This window comes from Salmo salar, chromosome ssa25, assembly GCF_905237065.1.
Source record: "Salmo salar chromosome ssa25, Ssal_v3.1, whole genome shotgun sequence".
In the NCBI taxonomy this organism is placed as follows: domain Eukaryota; kingdom Metazoa; phylum Chordata; class Actinopteri; order Salmoniformes; family Salmonidae; genus Salmo; species Salmo salar.
Window position 1 is genome coordinate 52,550,052 of NC_059466.1, and position 25,531 is coordinate 52,575,582.

A 25,531-nucleotide genomic window follows, 5' to 3' on the forward strand; every position below is an offset into this window, starting at 1 on the left:
CTCAAAATGGAGCAGCACAGCATACAGAAAAACAGTTGCTTTCAAACTAGGGATTTCCTGGCTAATTGAGGTAATACAGTAAATCTGCTCATATGATATTCATGCTGTCTCCTTTTCCATGCTTGAGACCTGGTTTCATGAATTATAATTCTAATATTGATGAGTGATGATAAATAAGAAGGTAGTTTATTCAGAAGTGCTTTATAGACAAACACGAGAGCGTGTTGTTCTCGTCTCACGGACAGCGAGGTCCAACTCACCTTTTGATATAAAACACAGTGGTGAGTTTTGTAGCTAGCACCCGTAATAAACCTAGGGAATATAGGGTAGAGGACTGACTGGTTAAAGAAACAACAGTGAAAGATTTGGGAATGTTAAGTCTCTTCTGAATAGGAAAGTTCAACTGTCAGAGTAAACTGAAGTTAAACTGTTTGGGATTTATATTTATAACAGAACAAAATCCCATGTCCTTATAGAGAGCGGCAGTGAACACGGAGGAGGTCAGAGACCTGGCAGTGTTGTGCCAGGACAACAACCTCTCCCTCAACGTCAGCAAGACAAAGGAGATGATCGTGGACTATAGGAAACAGAGGTGCGAGCACACCTTCATCCACATCAAAGGGGCTGTAGTGGAACGGGCTTTCCTCGGTGTCATCACTAAGTCATTCAAATGGTCCACACAATTGTGAAGAGGGCACGACAAGCGGAGGCCGAAAAGACTTGGCATTGGCCCTCAGATCCTCAAAAAGTTATACAGCATTGAGGGCATCTTCACTGGCTGCTTCACCGCAAGGCAGTTGGTGAGTACGGCCCAGGACATCACATGGGGCCGAACTCCCTGCCATCCAGGACCTCGATACCAGGCGGTGTCAGAGGAAGCCCCCCCCAAAAAAATTGTCAAAGACTCCAGCCACCCCAAGTCATAGATTGTTCTCTCTGCTACTGAACGGCAGGAGGAACCATTACACCGAGTCCGGAACCAACAGGACCGTATGTAATGTAACGGTTGTCGTCGGATAAAGCGGACCAAGACGCAGCGGGGAAATGTGCACTCATCTTCTTTTTTTAATTAGTTGGCGAAGAAGAAGGTGAAACCAAAAATAAACACGTACACAACAACAAAGAAACAACGACGAATAACAGTCCTGTAAGGCTTGGAGCTACACACAGAAACAATCTCCCACCAAACACTAATACCAACACATACCTATATATAGGACTCTCAATCAGAGACAACTAAAAACACCTGCCTCCAATTGAGAGTCCAACACCCAATTACCTAGACATAGAAATACTAAACTAGAGAGAACATAGAACATTACCCAAAACCCGGAAATAATAAATCAAACACCCTTCTAAACAAACCACCACCCCGAACCACATAAAACAAATACCCTCTGCCACGTCCTGACCAAACTACAATACAAACACCCTCTGCCACGTCCTGACCAAACTACAATAACAAATAACCCCTCTGCCACGTCCTGACCAAACTACAATAACAAATACCCTCTGCCACGTCCTGACCAAACTACAATAACAAATAACCCCTCTGCCACGTCCTGACCAAACTACAATAACAAATACCCCTCTGCCACGTCCTGACCAAACTACAATAACAAATACCCCTCTGCCACGTCCTGACCAAACTACAATAACAAATACCCCTCTGCCACGTCCTGACCAAACTACAATAACAAATAACCCCTCTGCCACGTCCTGACCAAACTACAATAACAAATAACCCTCTGCCACGTCCTGACCAAACTACAATAACAAATACCCCTCTGCCACGTCCTGACCAAACCACATAAAACAAATACCCCTCTGCCACGTCCTGACCAAACTACAATAACAAATACCCCTCTGCCACGTCCTGACCAAACTACAATAACAAATACCCCTCTGCCACGTCCTGACCAAACTACAATAACAAATACCCCTCTGCCACGTCCTGACCAAACTACAATAACAAATACCCCTCTGCCACGTCCTGACCAAACTACAATAACAAATAACCCCTCTGCCACGTCCTGACCAAACTACAATAACAAATACCCCTCTGCCACGTCCTGACCAAACTACAATAACAAATACCCCTCTGCCACGTCCTGACCAAACTACAATAACAAATCCCCTCTGCCACGTCCTGACCAAACTACAATAACAAAATACCCTCTGCCACGTCCTGACCAAACTACAATAACAAATACCCCCTGCGACGTCCTGACCAAACTACAATAACAAATACCCCTCTGCCACGTCCTGACCAAACTACAATAACAAATAACCCCTCTGCCACGTCCTGACCAAACTACAATAACAAATACCCTCTGCCACGTCCTGACCAAACTACAATAACAAATACCCCTCTGCCACGACCTGACCAAACTACAATAACAAATACCCCTCTGCCACGTCCTGACCAAACTACAATAACAAATACCCCTCTGCCACGTCCTGACCAAACTACAATAACAAATACCCTCTGCCACGTCCTGACCAAACTACAATAACAAATATCCCCTATTACTGGTCAGGATGTGACATCCAAGGCATAAGACTGCCTGCTAAATACCCAAACTACCTGCATAGACCCTTTTTTTAAAACTAACTCGCGTACTCAAATATAATAAAAACAAACTCAATGGTGGAAAAAGTACTAAAGATACAAAAGATACATAGAAAATGACTCAAGTAAAAGTGAGTCACCTAGTAAAATACTACTTGAGTAAAAGTCTAAAGGTATTTTGGTTTTAAATATACTGAAGTATCAAAAGTACATTTATAAAAATATCCTTAAGTATCAAAAGTTAAAAAAAATATATGTTTTTTTCAAATTCCTTCTATTAAGCAGAAAAGCACCATTTTCTTGTTTTTATTTTATTTATGGATAGCCAGGGGTACACTCCAGATCAGAGGCAGTAGGGAGGACCAAGGATGTTCTCTGTTTAGTGAGTCCTCCAGATCAGAGGCAGTAGGGATGACCAGGGATGTACTCTGTTTAGTGAGTCCACCAGATCAGAGGCAGTAGGGATAACCAGGGATGTTCTCTGTTTAGTGAGTCCTCCAGATCAGAGGCAGTAGGGATGACCAAGGATGTTCTCTGTTTAGTGAGTCCTCCAGATCAGAGGCAGTAGGGATGACCAGGGATGTTCTCTGTTTAGTGAGTCCACCAGATCAGAGGCAGTAGGGATAACCAGGGATGTTCTCTATTTAGTGAGTCCTCCAGATCAGAGGCTGTAGGGATGACCAGGGATGTTCTCTGTTTAGTGAGTCTTCCAGATCAGAGGCAGTAGGGATGACCAGGGATGTTCTCTGTTTAGTGAGTCCACCAGATCAGAGGCAGTAGGGATAACCAGGGATGTTCTCTGTTTAGTGAGTCCTCCAGATCAGAGGCAGTAGGGACGACCAGGGATGTTCTCTGTTTAGTGAGTCCTCCAGATCAGAGGCAGTAGGGATGACCAGGGATGTTCTCTGTTTAGTGAGTCCTCCAGATCAGAGGCAGTAGGGATGACCAGGGATGTTCTCTGTTTAGTGAGTCCACCAGATCAGAGGCAGTAGGGATAACCAGGGATGTTCTCTGTTTAGTGAGTCCTCCAGATCAGAGGCAGTAGGGATGACCAAGGATGTTCTCTGTTTAGTGAGTCCTCCAGATCAGAGGCAGTAGGGATGACCAGGGATGTTCTCTGTTTAGTGAGTCCACCAGATCAGAGGCAGTAGGGATGACCAGGGATGTTCTCTGTTTAGTGAGTCTTCCAGATCAGAGGCAGTAGGGATGACCAGGGATGTTCTCTGTTTAGTGAGTCCACCAGATCAGAGGCAGTAGGGATGACCAGGGATGTTCTCTGTTTAGTGAGTCCTCCAGATCAGAGGCAGTAGGGACGACCAGGGATGTTCTCTGTTTAGTGAGTCCTCCAGATCAGAGGCAGTAGGGATGACCAGGGATGTTCTCTGTTTAGTGAGTCCTCCAGATCAGAGGCAGTAGGGAGGACCAGGGATGTTCTCTGTTTAGTGAGTCCACCAGATCAGAGGCAGTAGGGATAACCAGGGATGTTCTCTGTTTAGTGAGTCCTCCAGATCAGAGGCAGTAGGGATGACCAGGGATGTTCTCTGTTTAGTGAGTCCACCAGATCAGAGGCAGTAGGGATAACCAGGGATGTTCTCTGTTTAGTGAGTCCTCCAGATCAGAGGCAGTAGGGATGACCAGGGATGTGTCTCTGTTTAGTGAGTCCTCCAGATCAGAGGCAGTAGGGATGACCAGGGATGTTCTCTGTTTAGTGAGTCCTCCAGATCAGAGGCAGTAGGGATGACCAGGGATGTTCTCTGTTTAGTGAGTCCTCCAGATCAGAGGCAGTAGGGATGACCAGGGATGTTCTCTGTTTAGTGAGTCCTCCAGATCAGAGGCAGTAGGGACGACCAGGGATGTTCTCTGTTTAGTGAGTCCTCCAGATCAGAGGCAGTAGGGATGACCAGGGATGTTCTCTGTTTAGTGAGTCCTCCAGATCAGAGGCAGTAGGGATGACCAGGGATGTTCTCTGTTTAGTGAGTCCTCCAGATCAGAGGCAGTAGGGATGACCAGGGATGTTCTCTGTTTAGTGAGTCCTCCAGATCAGAGGCAGTAGGGATGACCAGGGATGTGTCTCTGTTTAGTGAGTCCTCCAGATCAGAGGCAGTAGGGATGACCAGGGATGTTCTCTGTTTAGTGAGTCCTCCAGATCAGAGGCAGTAGGGATGACCAGGGATGTTCTCTGTTTAGTGAGTCCTCCAGATCAGAGGCAGTAGGGATGACCAGGGATGTGTCTCTGTTTAGTGAGTCCTCCAGATCAGAGGCAGTAGGGATGACCAGGGATGTTCTCTGTTTAGTGAGTCCTCCAGATCAGAGGCAGTAGGGATGACCAGGGATGTTCTCTGTTTAGTGAGTCCTCCAGATCAGAGGCAGTAGGGATGACCAGGGATGTTCTCTGTTTAGTGAGTCCTCCAGATCAGAGGCAGTAGGGATGACCAGGGATGTGTCTCTGTTTAGTGAGTCCTCCAGATCAGAGGCAGTAGGGATGACCAGGGATGTTCTCTGTTTAGTGAGTCCTCCAGATCAGAGGCAGTAGGGATGACCAGGGATGTGTCTCTGTTTAGTGAGTCCTCCAGATCAGAGGCAGTAGGGATGACCAGGGATGTTCTCTGTTTAGTGAGTCCTCCAGATCAGAGGCAGTAGGGATGATCAGGGATGTTCTCTGTTTAGTGAGTCCTCCAGATCAGAGGCAGTAGGGATGACCAGGGATGTTCTCTGTTTAGTGAGTCCTCCAGATCAGAGGCAGTAGGGATGACCAGGGATGTGTCTCTGTTTAGTGAGTCCTCCAGATCAGAGGCAGTAGGGATGACCAGGGATGTTCTCTGTTTAGTGAGTCCTCCAGATCAGAGGCAGTAGGGATGACCAGGGATGTTCTCTGTTTAGTGAGTCCTCCAGATCAGAGGCAGTAGGGATGACCAGGGATGTTCTCTGTTTAGTGAGTCCTCCAGATCAGAGGCAGTAGGGATGACCAGGGATGTTCTCTGTTTAGTGAGTCCTCCAGATCAGAGGCAGTAGGGATGACCAGGGATGTGTCTCTGTTTAGTGAGTCCTCCAGATCAGAGGCAGTAGGGATGACCAGGGATGTTCTCTGTTTAGTGAATCCTCCAGATCAGAGGCAGTAGGGATGACCAGGGATGTTCTCTGTTTAGTGAGTCCTCCAGATCAGAGGCAGTAGGGACGACCAGGGATGTTCTCTGTTTAGTGAGTCCTCCAGATCAGAGGCAGTAGGGATGACCAGGGATGTTCTCTGTTTAGTGAGTCCTCCAGATCAGAGGCAGTAGGGATGACCAGGGATGTTCTCTGTTTAGTGAGTCCTCCAGATCAGAGGCAGTAGGGATGACCAGGGATGTGTCTCTGTTTAGTGAGTCCTCCAGATCAGAGGCAGTAGGGATGACCAGGGATGTGTCTCTGTTTAGTGAGTCCTCCAGATCAGAGGCAGTAGGGACGACCAGGGATGTTCTCTGTTTAGTGAGTCCTCCAGATCAGAGGCGGTAGGGATGACCAGGGATGTTCTCTGTTTAGTGAGTCCTCCAGATCAGAGGCAGTAGGGATGACCAGGGATGTTCTCTGTTTAGTGAGTCCTCCAGATCAGAGGCAGTAGGGATGACCAGGGATGTTCTCTTGACAAGTTGGTGAATTAGACCATTTTCTGTCCTGTTAAGCATTCAAAATATAAGGAGTGGAAAGTACATCATTTTCCTTAGGAATGTAGTGAAGTTAAAAGTAGTCAACAATCCTCACACACACACACACACACACACACACACACACACACACACACACACACACACACACACACTGGACTCTACCCACATTCTCTCACACACACACACACACACACACACACACACACACACACACACACACACACACACACACACATGGACTCTACCCACATTCTCACACACACCCTCACACACACACACACACACACACACACACACACACACACACACACACGGACTCTACCTACCCCCCCCCCACACACACACACACACACATTACTGTCTATCTATCCTGTTGTCTAGACACTTTACCCCTACCTACAGTAAACTGCTGTTACTGTCTATTATCTATCCTTTACCCCTACCTACAGTATACTGCTGTTACTGTCTATTATCTATCCTTTACCCCTACCTACAGTATACTGCTGTTACCGTCTATTATCTATCCAACCACACCTACAGTTTGCTGTTACTGTCTATTATCTATCCTTTACCCCTACCTACAGTATACTGCTGTTACTGTCTATTATCTATCCTTTACCCCTACCTACAGTATACTGCTGTTACTGTCTATTATCTATCCTTTACCCCTACCTACAGTATACTGCTGTTACTGTCTATTATCTATCCTTTACCCCTACCTACAGTATACCGCTGTTACTGTCTATTATCTATCCTTTACCCCTACCTACAGTATACTGCTGTTACTGTCTATTATCTATCCTTTACCCCTACCTACAGTATACTGCTGTTACTGTCTATTATCTATCCTTAGTTACATTACCCCTACCAATATGTAGATATCTACCTGAATTACCTCGTACCCCTGCACATCATCTTGATACTGGTACTCCATGTATATAGCCATGTTATTTTCATTCGTTATTCACTGTGTATTTATTACTTGTGTCACTATTTCAATTGTATTTTTTATTTTTAACTCTGCATTGTTGGAAAAGGACTTGTAAGTAAGCATTTCACTGTTTGAATACAGCTGTTGTTTATGAAGCATGTGACTAATAACATATATATCGTCCAGTTGGCACCACTTCCTGCTAAAACACTTCCTGCTTTACTCTGATTGGACATATACAAACACAGCACTGTCCTTTCCTTCCACCCCCTTCTTCTTGATTTGATTGTTTGCTTTTCCTTCTCAGGTTTGATGGGATTGGTGAGAAAGTAAAGGATTGTCGTTCAATGAAACGTCTCATTCAAGGACATGTGACAGGAAGCAGGACCACTACTGATAGTAATAGTGCACTGTTTACAATATCGTAACAAAAAAAATTAAACAAACACAATGAAAAGAAAGTTGAAAAAGCACCTCAAAGCTAAAGCCTATTGCACATGTTTTTATTTCATACAAAAATGTAGGATATACAGATTAGTTGAAACAAATACATAAACATTATGAATGTACTACTGAAAAACAACGTGCAGCCAACTCAGTCTCAAAGACATTCTCTATTGTCAATCTGCTGTTTTATACAGTATCCATAGAAGTCCACGGGAAAAGTCTATATATATATATATATATATGCATCCCCAATGGCACCCGATTCCCTATATAGTGCACTACTTTTGACCAGAGCCCTATGGCGCTATATAGAGAATAGAGTGCCATTTGGGATGCATGTTATTAACGATCGTTAGATCAATCCATTCTCTTCTTCTCTTAATGTTTTAAGACCTTTAACTTTAACCTGATCACAGGTCACACATAGACTTCACTAGGAGATTATTTTATAACCTAAAAGTGCCTGAACAAATATAATGGGACAGCATATACAGGGAATTCAGAAAGTATCCAGACCACTTGACATTTTCTACATTTTGTTACGTTACAGTCTTACGCTAAAATTAATTAAATTGTTTTTTTTTCCCCCCTCATCAATCTACACACAATATCCCATAATGACCAAGCAAAAAAATGGTTCTTAGAAATGTTTGCAAAAAAATTATAAAACTGAAATATCTTATTTACATAAGTACTCAGATCCTTTACAGCCTCCAGTCTTCTTGGATATGACGCTACAAGCTTGGCACACCTGTATTTGGGGAGTTTCTCCCTTTCTTCTCTGCAGATCCTCTCAAGCTCTGTCAGGTTGGATGGGGAGCGTTGCTGCACAGCTATTTTCAGGTCTCTCCGGAGATGTTCGATCGGGTTCAAGTCCGGGATCTATCTGGGCCACTCAAGGACATTCAGAGACCTGTCCCGAAGCCACTCCTGCGTTGTCTTGGCTGTGTGCTTAGGGTCGTTGTCCTGTTGGAAGGTGAACCTTCGCCCCAGTCTGAGGTCCTGAGCGCTCTGGAGCAGGTTTTCATCAAGGATCTCTCTGTAATTTCCTCCGTTCATCTTTCCCTCGATCCTGACCAGTCTCCCAGTCCCTGCCGCTGAAAAACATCCCCACAGCATGATGCTGCCACCACCATGCTTCACCGTAAGGATGGTGCCAGGTTTCCTCCAGACGTGACGCTTGGCATTCAGGCCAAAGGGTTCAATCTTGGTTTCATCAGACCAGAGAATATTTTATCTTAAGGTCTGAGAGTCCATTAGGTGCCTTTTGGCAAACTCCAAGCGGGCTGTCATGTGCCTTTTACTGAGAAGTGGCTTCCGTCTGGCCACTCTACCATAAAGGCCTGATTGGTGGAGTGCTGCAGAGATGATTGTCCTTCTGGAAGGTTCTCCAATCTCCACAGAGGAACTCTGGAGCTCTGTCAGAGTGACCATCGGGTTCTTGGCCACCTCCCTCACCAAGGCCCTTCTCCCCCAATTGCTCAGTTTGGCCGGAAGTCCAGCTCTGGGAAGAGTCTTGGTGGTTCCAAACTTCTTCCATTTAAGAATGATGGAGGCCACTGTGTTCTTGGAAACATTCAATGCTGCAGAATTATTTAGTACCCTTCCCCAGATCTGTGCCTCGACACAATCCTGTCTCGGAGCTCTACGGACAATTCCTTCAACCTCATGGCTTGGTTTTTGCTCTGACATGCACTGTCAACTGTGGGACCTTATATAGACAGGTGTGTGCCTTTTCCAAATCATGTCCAATCAATATAATTTACCACAGGTGGACTCCAATCAAGTTGTAGAAACATCTCAAGGATGATCAATGGAAACAGGATGCACCTGAGCTCAATTTCAAGTCTCAATGCAAAGGGTCTGAATACTTACGTAAATAAGGTAAGTATGTTTTAAATAAATTTGCAAAAACTTTTAAAAACCTGTTTTCGATTCATCATTATGGGTTATTGTGTGTATATTGATGAGGAAAATGTTTTATTTACTCCATTTTAGAATAAGGCTGTAACGTAACAAAATGTGGAAGAAGTGAAGGGGTCTGAATACTTTCCGAATGCGCTCTATAACGGAACAGAGTGGCTTACAAAAGTATTCATCCCCCTTGGCATTTTTCCTATTTTGTTGCCTTACAACCTGGAATTACATTTTATTTTTTGGGGGGGTTTGTATCATTTGATTTACACAACATGCCTACCAACATGAAGATGCAAAATAATTTTTCTTGTGAAACACACAAAAAAATAAGACAAAAAGACAGAAAACTTGAGCGTGCATAACTATTCACCCCCCCAAAGTCAATACTTTGTAGAGCCACCTTTGCAGCAACTACAGCTGCAAGTCTCTTGGGGTATGTCTCTATAAGCTTGGCACATCTAGCCACCCATTCTTCAAGGCAAAACTGCTCCAGCTCCTTCAAGTTGGATGGGTTCCTGCTGGTGTACAGCAATCTTTAAGTCATAACACAGATTCTCAATTGGATTGAGGTCTGGGCTTTGACTAGGCCATTCCAAGACATTTAAATGTTTCCCCTTAAACCACTTGTGTGTTGCTTTAGCAGTATGCTTAGGGTCATTGTCCTGCTGGAAGGCGAACCTCCGTCCCAGTCTCAAATCTCTGGAAGACTGAAACAGGTTTCCCTCAATAATTTCCCTGTATTTAGCGCCATCCGTCATTCCTTCAATTCTGACCAGTTTCCCGGTCCTTGCCGATGGAAAAACATCCCCACAGCATGATGCTTCCAACACCATCCTTCACTGTGGGGATGGTTTTCTCGGGGTGATGAGAGGTGTTGGGTTTGCACCAGACATAGTGTTTTCCTTGATGTCCAAAAAGCAACATTTTTGTCTCATCTGACCAGAGTACCTTCTTCCATATGTTTGGGGAGTTTCCCACATGCCTTTTGGCGAAAACCAAATGTGTTTGCTTGTTTTTTTTCTTTAAGCAATGGCTTCAGGGTTATCTTTGGTCTCTTCGTTGCCTCTCTGATTAATGCCCTCCTTGCCTGGTCCGTGAGTTTTGGTGGGCGGCCCTCTCTTGGCAGGTTTGTTGTGGTGCAATATTATTTCCATTTTTTAATAATGGATTTAATCGTGCTCTGTGGGATGCTCAAAGTTTCTGATATTTGTTTATAACCCAACCCTGATCTGTACTTCTCCACAACTTTGTCCCTGACCTGTTTGGAGAGCTCCTTGGTCTTCATGTTGCCCCTTGCTTAGTGGTGTTGCAGACTCTGGGACCTTTCAGAACAGGTGTATATATATATATACTGAGATCATGTGACACTTAAAGTCCACCTGTGTGCAAAGTAACTAATAATGTGACTTCTGAAGGTAATTGGTTGCACCAGATCTTACTTAGCGGCTTCATAGCAAAGGGGGTGAATACATATGAACACACCATTTTGTATTTTTTGAAACAAGTAAAAAAAAAAAAATCATTTCACTTCACCAATTTCGACTAGTTTGTGTTTATGTCCATTACATGAAATCCTAATAAAAAAATCAATTTAAATTACAGGTTGTAATGCAACAAAATAGGGAAAAACGCCAAGGGGGATGAAATACTTGTGCAAGGCCCTGTATATAATGGAACAGCATTGCTCTAGCCTAGCTAGGTTTGGTTTAAAGCAAGTTCTTTCAAAAGTAAAGAAAAGTTGAGAAGAGAACATCTACATCATAACTTTTAGATAATGGCCATTCCCGTGTGGCTCAGTTGGTAGAGCATGGTGTGTGCAACGCCAGGGTTGTGGGTTCGATTCCCACGGGGGGGCCAGAACAAAAATAAATAAATAAATGTATGAAATGTATGCATTCACTACTGTAAGTCGCTCTGGATAAGAGCGTCTGATAAATGACGTAAACGTAATAATGCTTCTTTCTTGCATTTTCATATAGTTTCTTCTTCTCCTGAATGGTAACCAGGAAATTAAAGCATGCTGCCATTGGGGCTCTGGGGAAAAGGTAGTGTATTATATATAGAGAAATAGGGTCAATTTGAGACACAGCTGTGTAGCCTTCTGTAGACGCAGTCCTTCTCTGGCCACAACATCCTCTGCGGGTTTCTTAAAATCGGAAATAGCCAGCGTAATTAATATGCGGGTGTAAGGCATCTGCTACCTGTCCCAGACCTGCTGTTTTCAACTCTCTAGAGACAGCAGGAGCGGTAGAGATACTCTCAAAGATCGGCTATGAAAAAGCCAACTGACACTTTTGTGTTACTGACTTGTTGCACCCTCGACAACTACTATGATTATTATTATTTGACCCTGCTGGTCATTTATGAACATTTGAACATCTTGGCCATGTTCTGTTATAATCTCCACCCGGCACAGCCAGAAGAGGACTGGCCACCCTCATAGCCTGGTTCCCTACTGGCCACCCCTCATAGCCTGGTTCCTCTCTAGGTTTCTTCCTAGGTTCTGGCCTTTCTAGGGAGTTTTTCCTAGCCACCCCTCATAGCCTGGTTCCTCTCTAGGCTGCCGCCTTTCTCTCTTGAGTTTTCCTAGCCACCCCTCGCTGGTTCCTCTCTAGGTTTCTTCCTAGGTTCTGGCCTTTCTAGGGAGTTTTTCCTAGCCACCGTGCTTCTACACCTGCATTGCTTGCTGTTTGGGGGGTTTTAGGCTGGGTTTCTGTACAGCACTTTGAGATATCAGCTGATGTACGAAGGGCTATATAAATACATTTGATTTGATTTTGATTTGATGCACCCTAATTTGTTCAAGTCCCCGAAGTAGCTGGTCACATAAGAGTTAGTTAGTAGTCAGCTATTTGGCTATGAGCTGGTGCTTATGAACACCCCTTCCCTTTCATCTAGCCAGTCCCTCTACCCACACACCCAGGGGTCAGGGTTCACAGGCAGGTCATGCCAGGGTCACAGGGGTCAGAAGTCATGGCAGCAGCATCCTTGTTGTTCTTGTTGTTCACCTCGCCCACCAGGGTATCCGTGGAGACCACCCAGGTGGTGGGACGCCACCTCTTCAGGGAGTAAGGTGTCTTGACGCGGCGTTTGATCTTGTCACCTGACCCTCCGTGGTCACCCGGTGACGAGCCATCACCTGGGAGGAGACAGACAGACAGGTGTTACTAGGGATACAGGCATCTAGTACACCGAGGTCTTTTACGACGAGTCTCAAATGGCATCAATACAAAGCAGCAGAGTGGAGAATGACACGTCCATACAAAGCAGCAGAGTGGAGAATGACACGTCCATACAAAGCAGCAGAGTGGAGAATGACACGTCCATACAAAGCAGCAGAGTGGAGAATGACACGTCCATACAAAGCAGCAGAGTGGAGAATGACACGTCCATACAAAGCAGCAGAGTGGAGAATGACACATCCATACAAAGCAGCAGAGTGGAGAATGACACGTCCATGCAAAGCAGCAGAGTGGAGAATGACACGTCCATACAAAGCAGCAGAGTGGAGAATGACACGTCCATTCATCCAGTCCCAGAATGCTGCTCTCTAGTGATAGTGTTAAATGTACCACTGCTGAAAGTATTTGTCACACACGCACACACTCCCGCTTACGCACACACACCACACACACACATGCATGCACGCACACACACACCCACACACTCCTTGGCGACAAAAGACCAGTAATCACAGGAAACACATTGCAGTGTGCCCTTTCCAGACCAAACAAGCATTAAACTAAAACACTGCTGGCTGTTTGAATAACAACACAATGTCTTATTGTCCCGCTCTCAGCAACACACCTCTAGAACATAGCCTGGTCTCAGATCTGTACTAGGTCAGATATCCTGCTCTCAGCAACACACCTCTAGAACATAGCCTGGTCTCAGATCTGTACTAGGTCAGATATCCCACTCTCAGCAACACACCTCTAGAACATAGCCTGGTCTCAGATCTGTACTAGGTCAGATATCCCACTCTCAGCAACACACCTCTAGAACATAGCCTGGTCTCAGATCTGTACTAGGTCAGATATCCCACTCTCAGCAACACACCTCTAGAACATAGCCTGGTCTCAGATCTGTACTAGGTCAGATATCCCACTCTCAGCAACACACCTCTAGAACATAGCCTGGTCTCAGATCTGTACTAGGTCAGATATCCCGCTCTCAGCAACACACCTCTAGAACATAGCCTGGTCTCAGATCTGTACTAGGTCAGATATCCCACTCTCAGCAACACACCTCTAGAACATAGCCTGGTCTCAGATCTGTACTAGGTCAGATATCCCACTCTCAGCAACACACCTCTAGAACATAGCCTGGTCTCAGATCTGTACTAGGTCAGATATCCCACTCTCAGCAACACACCTCTAGAACATAGCCTGGTCTCAGATCTGTACTAGGTCAGATATCCCACTCTCAGCAACACACCTCTAGAACGTGGAAACACCAAATAGTCATTACATTTACATTTTAGTCATTTAGCAGACGCTCTTATCCAGAGCGACTTACAGTAGTGAATGCATACATTTCATACATTTTTTTACATACTGGTCCCCCATGGGAATCGAACCCACAACCCTGGTGTTGCAAACACCATGCTCTACCAACTGAGCCACACGGGACCATCTGGCTACTAGTCTTGTTGTGATTGACCTGTGTTACTGTACTAGGTCAGACGTAGCCTGGTCTCAGATCTGTACTAGGTCAGACGTAGCCTGGTCTCAGATCTGTACTAGGTCAGACGTAGCCTGGTCTCAGATCTGTACTCGGTCAGACGTAGCCTGGTCTCAGATCTGTACTAGGTCAGACGTAGCCTGGTCTCAGATCTGTACTAGGTCAGACGTAGCCTGGTCTCAGATCTGTACTCGGTCAGACGTAGCCTGGTCTCAGATCTGTACTAGGTCAGACGTAGCCTGGTCTCAGATCTGTACTAGGTCAGACTTAGCCTGGTCTCAGATCTGTACTAGGTCAGACGTAGCCTGGTCTCAGATCTGTACTAGGTCAGACGTAGCCTGGTCTCAGATCTGTGGACCCTGGTCATAAGTAACATCCTGTACTGAAAAAAAAATGTAAAGTGTTGGTCCGATATTTCATGAGCTGAAACAACAGATCCCAGAAAAATTCCATACGCAAAAAAAGCTTAATAGTCTCAAATTTTGTGCACAAATTAGTTTACATCCCAGTTAGTGAGCATTTCTCCTTTGCCAAGATAATCCATCCACCTGACAGGTGTGGCATATCAAGAAGATGATTAAACAGCAGGATCATTACACAGGTGCACCTTGTGCTGGGGACAATAGAAGGCCACTCTAAAATGTGCAGCTTTGTCATACAACACAATGCCACAGATGTCTCAAATTGAGGGGGCGTGTAGTTGGAATGCTGACTGCCCAACTGAGCTGTTGCCAGAGAATTTAATGTTAATTTCTCTACCATAAGCCGCCACCAAAGTCGATTTCAGGAATTTGGCAGTACATCCAACTACCCTTGAAACTGCAGACTACGAGTTACCATGCCAGCCCAGGATCTTCACATCCAGCTTCTTCGACTGGGGGATTGTCTGAGGAGGGGAGTGCTGAGTATTAAAGCCCTTATGTGGGGAAAAACTCATTCTGACAGGCTGGACCTGGCTCCTCAGTGGCTGGACCTGGCTCCCCGGTGGCTGGGCCTGGCTCCCCAGTGGCTGGACCTGGCTCCCCAGTGGCTGGACCTGGCTCCCCAGTGGCTGGACCTGGCTCCCCAGTGGGTGGGCCTGGCTCCCCAGAGTCACCTGGCTGAGATCTCCTCACAGCTATAGAGTCACCTGGCTGAGATCTCCTCACAGCTATAGAGTCACCTGGCTGAGATCTCACAGTTATAGACTCACCTGGCTGAGATCTCCTCACAGCTATAGAGTCACCTGGCTGAGATCTCCTCACAGCTATAGAGTCACCTGGCTGAGATCTCCTCACAGCTATAGAGTCACCTGGCTGAGATCTCCTCACAGCTATAGAGTCACCTGGCTGAGATCTCCTCACAGCTATAGAGTCACCTGGCTGAGATCTCCTCACAGCTATAGAGTCACCTGGCTGAGATCTCCTCACAGCTATAGAGTCACCTGGCTGAGATCTCCTCACAGCTATAGAGTCACCTGGCTGAGATCTCCTCACAGCTATAGAGTCACCTGGCTGAGATCTCCTCACAGCTATAGAGTCACCTGGCTGAGATCTCCTCACAGCTATAGAGTCACCTGGCTGAGATCTCCTCACAGCTATAGAGTCACCTGGCTGAGATCTCCTCACAGCTATAGAGTCACCTGGCTGAGATCTCCTCACAGCTATAGAGTCACCTGGCTGAGATCTCCTCACAGCTATAGAGTCACCTGGCTGAGATCTCCTCACAGCTATAGAGTCACCTGGCTGAGATCTCCTCACAGCTATAGAGTCACCTGGCTGAGATCTCCTCACAGTTATAGAGTCACCTGGCTGAGATCTCCTCACAGTTATAGAGTCACCTGGCTGAGATCTCCTCACAGCTATAGAGTCACCTGGCTGAGATCTCCTCACAGCTATAGAGTCACCTGGCTGAGATCTCCTCACAGCTATAGAGTCACCTGGCTGAGATCTCCTCACAGCTATAGAGTCACCTGGCTGAGATCTCCTCACAGCTATAGAGTCACCTGGCTGAGATCTCCTCACAGCTATAGAGTCACCTGGCTGAGATCTCCTCACAGCTATAGAGTCACCTGGCTGAGATCTCCTCACAGCTATAGAGTCACCTGGCTGAGATCTCCTCACAGCTATAGAGTCACCTGGCTGAGATCTCCTCACAGCTATAGAGTCACCTGGCTGAGATCTCCTCACAGCTATAGAGTCACCTGGCTGAGATCTCCTCACAGCTATAGAGTCACCTGGCTGAGATCTCCTCACAGCTATAGAGTCACCTGGCTGAGATCTCCTCACAGCTATAGAGTCACCTGGCTGAGATCTCCTCACAGCTATAGAGTCACCTGGCTGAGATCTCCTCACAGCTATAGAGTCACCTGGCTGAGATCTCCTCACAGCTATAGAGTCACCTGGCTGAGATCTCCTCACAGCTATAGAGTCACCTGGCTGAGATCTCCTCACAGCTATAGAGTCACCTGGCTGAGATCTCCTCACAGCTATAGAGTCACCTGGCTGAGATCTCCTCACAGCTATAGAGTCACCTGGCTGAGATCTCCTCACAGCTATAGAGTCACCTGGCTGAGATCTCCTCACAGCTATAGAGTCACCTGGCTGAGATCTCCTCACAGCTATAGAGTCACCTGGCTGAGATCTCCTCACAGCTATAGAGTCACCTGGCTGAGATCTCCTCACAGCTATAGAGTCACCTGGCTGAGATCTCCTCACAGCTATAGAGTCACCTGGCTGAGATCTCCTCACAGCTATAGAGTCACCTGGCTGAGATCTCCTCACAGCTATAGAGTCACCTGGCTGAGATCTCCTCACAGCTATAGAGTCACCTGGCTGAGATCTCCTCACAGCTATAGAGTCACCTGGCTGAGATCTCCTCACAGCTATAGAGTCACCTGGCTGAGATCTCCTCACAGCTATAGAGTCACCTGGCTGAGATCTCCTCACAGCTATAGAGTCACCTGGCTGAGATCTCCTCACAGCTATAGAGTCACCTGGCTGAGATCTCCTCACAGCTATAGAGTCACCTGGCTGAGATCTCCTCACAGCTCATCTCTATATTCTACTGTATCTTTATCAACTCTATGGAATTTCCTTCCCTTCCCTTCCCACATCCAATCCAAACACTTCGGTTGAGTCGTAAATGGCATCCTATTCCCTATACAGTGCACTACTTTAGACCAGGGCCCTATGGCACCCTATTCCCTATATAGTGCACTACTTTAGACCAGGGCCCTATGGCACCCTATTCCCTATACAGTGCATTACTTTAGACCAGGGCCCTATGGCACCTTATTCCCTATATAGTGCACTACTTTAGACCAGGGCCCTATGGCACCCTATTCCCTATGTAGTGCAAACAATCAATCACATTTATTTATAAACCTCTTTTTACATCAACGGGAGAAGAAACCTAGAGAGGAACCAGGCCTTTTCTGGCTGTGGCGGGTGGAGAGGAACCAGGCCTTTTCTGGCTGTGGCGGGTGGAGAGGAACCAGGCCTTTTCTGGCTGTGGCGGGTGGAGAGGAACCAGGCCTTTTCTGGCTGTGGCGGGTGGAGAGGAACCAGGCCTTTTCTGGCTGTGGCGGGTGGAGAGGAACCAGGCCTTTTCTGGCTGTGGCGGGTGGAGAGGAACCAGGCCTTTTCTGGCTGTGGCGGGTGGAGAGGAACCAGGCCTTTTCTGGCTGTGGCGGGTGGAGAGGAACCAGGCCTTTTCTGGCTGTGGCGGGTGGAGAGGAACCAGGCCTTTTCTGGCTGTGGCGGGTGGAGAGGAACCAGGCCTTTTCTGGCTGTGGCGGGTGGAGAGGAACCAGGCCTTTTCTGGCTGTGGCGGGTGGAGAGGAACCAGGCCTTTTCTGGCTGTGGCGGGTGGAGAGGAACCAGGCCTTTTCTGGCTGTGGCGGGTGTAAATTATAACAGATCGCTCTTCAAGATGTACAAACGTTCATAGATGACCAGCAGGGTCAAATAATAATCACAGTGGTTTTATAGATAGATAGATAGATAGATAGATAGATAGATAGATAGATAGATAGATAGATAGATAGATAGATAGATAGATAGATAGATAGATAGATAGATAGATAGATAGATAGATAGATAGATAGATAGATAGATAGATAGATAGATAGATAGATAGATAGATAGATAGATACTATAGATAGATAGATAGATAGATAGATAGATAGATAGATAGATAGATAGATAGATAGATAGATAGATAGATAGATAGATAGATAGATAGATAGATAGATAGATAGATAGATAGATAGATAGATAGATAGATAGATACTATAGATAGATAGATAGATAGATAGATAGATAGATAGATAGATAGATAGATAGATAGATAGATAGATAGATAGATAGATAGATAGATAGATAGATACTATAGATAGATAGATAGATACTATAGATAGATAGATAGCTATAGATAGATAGATAGATAGATAGATAGATAGATAGATAGATAGATAGATAGATAGATAGATAGATAGATAGATAGATAGATAGATAGATAGATAGATAGATAGATAGATGATAGATAGATAGATAGATAGATAGATAGATAGATAGATAGATAGATAGATAGATAGATAGATAGATAGATAGATAGATAGATAGATACTATAGATACTATAGATAGATAGATAGATACTATAGATAGATAGATAGATACTATAGATAGATAGATAGATAGATAGATAGATAGATAGATAGATAGATAGATAGATAGATAGATAGATAGATAGATAGATAGATAGATAGATAGATAGATAGATAGATAGATAGATAGATAGATAGATAGATAGATGTGTTCTCTTATCACCTGAGCAGCTGTTGTGTGAAGAGAAGGAGGCAGAGAGGTCCAGGGAGCAGGGTCTCTCAGGTCGTCTGGGTTTGGGCTGTCGGAGCTGGGCAGCCTCCTGGTGTACAGGGGCCTCCTGCTGGGGCTCTGGGACTGTTGTTGCTGATATAGGGGCAAAGACAGCGAGACTGACAGAGATAGGGGGAGTGACAGGGGCAGGGACAGGAGTAACAGAGGCAGTGACAGGGGGAGTGACAGAGACAGGTTTAGGGGTGGGGACAGAGACAGGTTTAGGGGTAGGGACAGAGACAGGTTTAGGGGTGGGGGTAGGGACAGAGACAGGTTTAGGGGTGGGGGTAGAGACAGAGACAGGTTTAGGGGTAGGGACGGAGACAGGTTTAGGGGTGGGGGTAGGGACAGAGACAGGTTTAGGGGTGAGGGTAGGGACAGAGACAGGTTTCGGGGTGGGGGTAGGGACAGAGACAGGTTTAGGGGTAGGGACAGAGACAGGTTTAGGGGTGAGGGTAGGGACAGAGACAGGTTTAGGGGTGAGGGTAGGGACAGAGACAGGTTTAGGGGTAGGGACAGAGACAGGTTTAGGGGTGAGGGTAGGGACAGAGACAGGTTTAGGGGTGAGGGTAGGGACAGAGACAGGTTTAGGGGTAGGGACAGAGACAGGTTTAGGGGTGGGGGTAGGGACAGAGACAGGTTTAGGGGTGGGGGTAGGGACAGAGACAGGTTTAGGGGTGAGGGTAGGGACAGAGACAGGTTTAGGGGTAGGGGGAGGGACAGAGACAGGTTTAGGGGTGGGGGTAGGGACAGAGACAGGTTTAGGGGTGAGGGTAGGGACAGAGACAGGTTTAGGGGTGGGGACAGAGACAGGTTTAGGGGTGAGGGTAGGGACAGAGAGAGGTTTAGGGGTGGGGGTGGGGGTAGGGACAGAGACAGGTTTAGGGGTGGGGGTAGGGACAGAGACAGGTTTAGGGGTGAGGGTAGGGACAGAGACAGGTTTAGGGGGTGGGGGTAGGGACAGAGACAGGTTTAGGGGTGGGGGTAGGGACAGAGACAGGTTTAGGGGTAGGGACGGAGACAGGTTTAGGGGTGGGGGTAGGGACAGAGACAGGTTTAGGGGTGAGGGTAGGGACAGAGACAGGTTTAGGGGTGGGGGTAGGGACAGAGACAGGTTTAGGGGTAGGGACAGAGACAGGTTTAGGGGTGAGGGTAGGGACAGAGACAGGTTTAGGGGTGAGGGTAGGGACAGAGACAGGTTTAGGGGTAGGGACAGAGACAGGTTTAGGGGTGAGGGTAGGGACAGAGACAGGTTTAGGGGTGAGGGTAGGGACAGAGACAGGTTTAGGGGTAGGGACAGAGACAGGTTTAGGGGTGGGGGTAGGGACAGAGACAGGTTTAGGGGGTGGGGGTAGGGACAGAGACAGGTTTAGGGGTGAGGGTAGGGACAGAGACAGGTTTAGGGGTAGGGGGAGGGACAGAGACAGGCTTAGGGGTGGGGGTAGGGACAGAGACAGGTTTAGGGGTGAGGGTAGGGACAGAGACAGGTTTAGGGGTGGGGACAGAGACAGGTTTAGGGGTGAGGGTAGGGACAGAGAGAGGTTTAGGGGTGGGGGTGGGGGTAGGGACAGAGACAGGTTTAGGGGTGGGGGTAGGGACAGAGACAGGTTTAGGGGTGAGGGTAGGGACAGAGACAGGTTTAGGGGTGGGGGTAGGGACAGAGACAGGTTTAGGGGTGGGGGTAGGGACAGAGACAGGTTTAGGGGTGGGGGTAGGGACAGAGACAGGTTTAGGGGTGGGGGTAGGGACAGAGACAGGTTTAGGGGTGGGGGTAGGGACAGAGACAGGTTTAGGGGTGGGGGTAGGGACAGAGACAGGTTTAGGGGTAGGGACAGAGACAGGTTTAGGGGTAGGGACAGAGACAGGTTTAGGGGTGGGGGTAGGGACAGAGACAGGTTTAGGGGTGGGGGTAGGGACAGAGACAGGTTTAGGGGTAGGGACAGAGACAGGTTTAGGGGTGGGGGTAGGGACAGAGACAGGTTTAGGGGTGGGGGTAGGGACAGAGACAGGTTTAGGGGTAGGGACAGAGACAGGTTTAGGGGTGGGGGTAGGGACAGAGACAGGTTTAGGGGTAGGGACAGAGACAGGTTTAGGGGTGGGGGTAGGGACAGAGACAGGTTTAGGGGTGGGGGTAGGGACAGAGACAGGTTTAGGGGTGGGGGTAGGGACAGAGACAGGTTTAGGGGTGGGGGTAGGGACAGAGACAGGATTAGGGGTGAGGGTAGGGGTAGGGACAGAGACAGGTTTAGGGGTAGGGACAGAGACAGGTTTAGGGGTGGGGGTAGGGACAGAGACAGGTTTAGGGGTGGGGGTAGGGACAGAGACAGGATTAGGGGTGGGGGTAGGGACAGAGACAGGATTAGGGGTGAGGGTAGGGACAGAGACAGGTTTAGGGGTAGGGACAGAGACAGGTTTAGGGGTGGGGGTAGGGACAGAGACAGGTTTAGGGGTGAGGGTAGGGACAGAGACAGGTTTAGGGGTGGGGGTAGGGACAGAGACAGGTTTAGGGGGGGGTAGGGACAGAGACAGGTTTAGGGGTAGGGACAGAGACAGGTTTAGGGGTGGGGGTAGGGACAGAGACAGGATTAGGGGTGGGGGTAGGGACAGAGACAGGATTAGGGGTGAGGGTAGGGACAGAGACAGGTTTAGGGGTGGGGGTAGGGACAGAGACAGGTTTAGGGGTGGGGGTAGGGACAGAGACAGGTTTAGGGGTAGGGACAGAGACAGGTTTAGGGGGTAGGGACAGAGACAGGTTTAGGGGTGGGGGTAGGGACAGAGACAGGTTTAGGGGTGGGGGTAGGGACAGAGACAGGTTTAGGGGTGGGGGTAGGGACAGAGACAGGTTTAGGGGTAGGGACAGAGACAGGTTTAGGGGTGGGGGTAGGGACAGAGACAGGTTTAGGGGTGAGGGTAGGGACAGAGACAGGTTTAGGGGTGAGGGTAGGGACAGAGACAGGTTTAGGGGTGGGGGTAGGGACAGAGACAGGTTTAGGGGTGGGGGTAGGGACAGAGACAGGTTTAGGGGTGGGGGTAGGGACAGAGACAGGATTAGGGGGTGGGGGTAGGGACAGAGACAGGTTTAGGGGTGGGGGTAGGGACAGAGACAGGTTTAGGGGTGGGGGTAGGGACAGAGACAGGATTAGGGGTAGGGACAGAGACAGGTTTAGGGGTGGGGGTAGGGACAGAGACAGGTTTAGGGGTGAGGGTAGGGACAGAGACAGGTTTAGGGGTGGGGGTAGGGACAGAGACAGGTTTAGGGGGTGGGGGTAGGGACAGAGACAGGATTAGGGGTAGGGACAGAGACAGGTTTAGGGGTGGGGGTAGGGACAGAGACAGGTTTAGGGGTGGGGGTAGGGACAGAGACAGGTTTAGGGGTGGGGGGAGGGACAGAGACAGGTTTAGGGGTGGGGGTAGGGACAGAGACAGGTTTAGGGGTGGGGGTAGGGACAGAGACAGGTTTAGGGGTGGGGGTAGGGACAGAGACAGGTTTAGGGGTAGGGACAGAGACAGGTTTAGGGGTGGGGACAGAGACAAAAGCAAGGGGCTCAGGCCGTGCCTCTACAGGTGGACATGTGATCCCTCTGCTAGCCACGCCCATCACCAGACTGTTATTGTTGTTGTTGTTGTTGGTGCAGCCCGCCAGATGATTGGTTGATCTCTGGTCACATGCTGCGGGCAACTCTCTACTTAGCAAGGGTTCATGTTCATCAGGACTACAGTTGATGTTGAGTCTACTGTCGTCTCCGCTGAGCTGGGTCTGCAACAGGGGGGCTACTCCGCCCACCTCACTCTGGAAGCTCGCCAGATTGGTCATCCCGTACGGAGCCCCGCCTCCAGACGAAGAGGCCACACCTCCGTTCAGATAGCCAATCCCGGTTGTTCCGTTGTTGGTAACGGTAACCAGGTGTGGCTCTGCTACCGGGGAGACCGTGTTCATTTTGGCCACGCCCGTTTCTACCTGCTTCAGGTTAGATTTATGTTTCCCAGACTTTAACCAGGAGGAACCAGACCCCTGCTTGGTCTTGGTGCTGAGTGGTAGGCTGCTAGGCCGCTTGGGGAGGTTCTGCTGTTTGGGCAGGGGGAACATAGTAGCTGGAGGGTCCCCCATCCCACTGGTCCCGTTCCCAGACCCTCCCTGGGCCCCGGCTCCAGTCCCAGTCACCTCCTCAGCCAGCTTGATGAGAGGGTAGAGCAGGGAGGAAGACCTACAGCTGAGGGGGTCTGGAGAAGAGAACTGTTTCTGGCTGTGCTCCATAAGGTTCTCATCAGAAGACTCCTTCAGGTTCTTGTCAACTTCTTTTGGGTCCAGTTTGGTGCTCTCTAAGTCCTCCTGGGTCAGCTGCAGACACACCGGCACCAACACAGCGCCACCTAGTTGTAACAACATAACAAATAAATAATGTATTAACTCAAAATATAAGACAAATAAATACTTTAGTAGCCCTACAAGTACCTGTATATGGGTTGAACATTACCTGTATACGGGTTGAACATTACCTGTATACGGGTTGAACATTACCTGTATACGGGTTGAACATTACCTGTATACGGGTTTAACATTACCTGTATACGGGTGGAACATTACCTGTATACGGGTTGAACATTACCTCTATACGGGTTGAACATTACCTGTATACGGGTTGAACATTACCTGTATACGGGTGGAACATTACCTGTATACGGGTTGAACATTACCTCTATACGGGTTGAACATTACCTCTATACGGGTTGAACATTACCTGTATACGGGTTGAACATTACCTGTATACGGGTGGAACATTACCTGTATACGGGTTGAACATTACCTGTATACGGGTTGAACATTACCTGTATACGGGTTGAACATTACCTGTAGGTTGAACATTACCTGTATACGGGTGGAACATTACCTGTATACGGGTTGAACATTACCTGTATACTGGTTGAACATTACCTGTATACGGGTGGAACATTACCTGTATACGGGTGGAACATTACCTGTATACGGGTTGAACATTACCTGTAGGTTGAACATTACCTGTATACAGGTTGAACATTATCTGTATACGGGTTGAACATTACCTGTAGGTTGAACATTACCTGTATACGGGTTGAACATTACCTGTATACGGGTTGAACATTACCTGTATACGGGTGGAACATTACCTGTATACGGGTTGAACATTACCTCTATACGGGTTGAACATTACCTGTATACGGGTTGAACATTACCTGTATACGGGTGGAACATTACCTGTATACGGGTTGAACATTACCTCTATACGGGTTGAACATTACCTGTATACGGGTTGAACATTACCTGTATACGGGTGGAACATTACCTGTATACGGGTTGAACATTACCTGTATACGGGTTGAACATTACCTGTATACGGGTTGAACATTACCTGTATACGGGTGGAACATTACCTGTATACGGGTGGAACATTACCTGTAGGTTGAACATTACCTGTATACGGGTGGAACATTACCTGTATACGGGTTGAACATTACCTGTATACGGGTTGAACATTACCTGTAGGTTGAACATTACCTGTATACAGGTTGAACATTATCTGTATACGGGTTGAACATTACCTGTAGGTTGAACATTACCTGTATACAGGTTGAACATGATCTGTATACGGGTTGAACGGTACCTCTATACGGGTTGAACATTACCTGTATACGGGTTGAACATTACCTGTATACGGGTTGAACATTACCTGTATACGGGTGGAACATTATCTGTATACGGGTTGAACATTACTTCTATACGGGTTGAACATTACCTGTATACGGGTTGAACATTACCTGTATACGGGTGGAACATTACCTGTATACGGGTTGAACATTACCTGTATACGGGTTGAACATTACCTGTATACGGGTTGAACATTACCTGTATACGGGTGGAACATTACCTGTATACGGGTGGAACATTACCTGTAGGTTGAACATTACCTGTATACGGGTGGAACATTACCTGTATACGGGTTGAACATTACCTGTATACGGGTTGAACATTACCTGTAGGTTGAACATTACCTGTATACAGGTTGAACATTATCTGTATACGGGTTGAACATTACCTGTAGGTTGAACATTACCTGTATACAGGTTGAACATTATCTGTATACGGGTTGAACGGTACCTCTATACGGGTTGAACATTACCTGTATACGGGTTGAACATTACCTGTATACGGGTTGAACATTACCTGTATACGGGTGGAACATTACCTGTATACGGGTTGAACGTTACCTGTATACGGGTTGAACATTACCTGTATACGGGTTGAACATTACCTGTATACGGGTTGAACATTACCTGTATACGGGTTGAACATTACCTGTATACGGGTTGAACATTACCTGTATACGGGATGAACATTACCTGTAGGTTGAACATTACCTGTATACAGGTTGAACATTACCTGTAGGTTGAACATTACCTGTATACGGGTTGAACATTACCTGTAGGTTGAACATAACCTGTATA

At 47.3% G+C, this 25,531-nt stretch overlaps 1 protein-coding gene across 1 annotated transcript in view; it reads right to left on the reverse strand.

The window, feature by feature from the left end:
* Positions 1-12,151: 12,151 nt before the first annotated feature.
* Positions 12,152-25,531, reverse strand: part of LOC106592342 (bone morphogenetic protein receptor type-2) — a 121,475-nt gene continuing 108,095 nt past the window's right edge. Inside the window, exons 11-13 of the mRNA XM_045707800.1 lie at positions 22,614-23,422; positions 19,004-19,118; positions 12,152-12,650 (exon numbers count right to left, since the gene is read on the reverse strand). Of these exons, the coding sequence (XP_045563756.1) occupies positions 12,445-12,650; positions 19,004-19,118; positions 22,614-23,422 (1,130 nt within the window). The 3' untranslated portion in view covers positions 12,152-12,444. The remainder of the gene's footprint in view (positions 12,651-19,003; positions 19,119-22,613; positions 23,423-25,531) is intronic.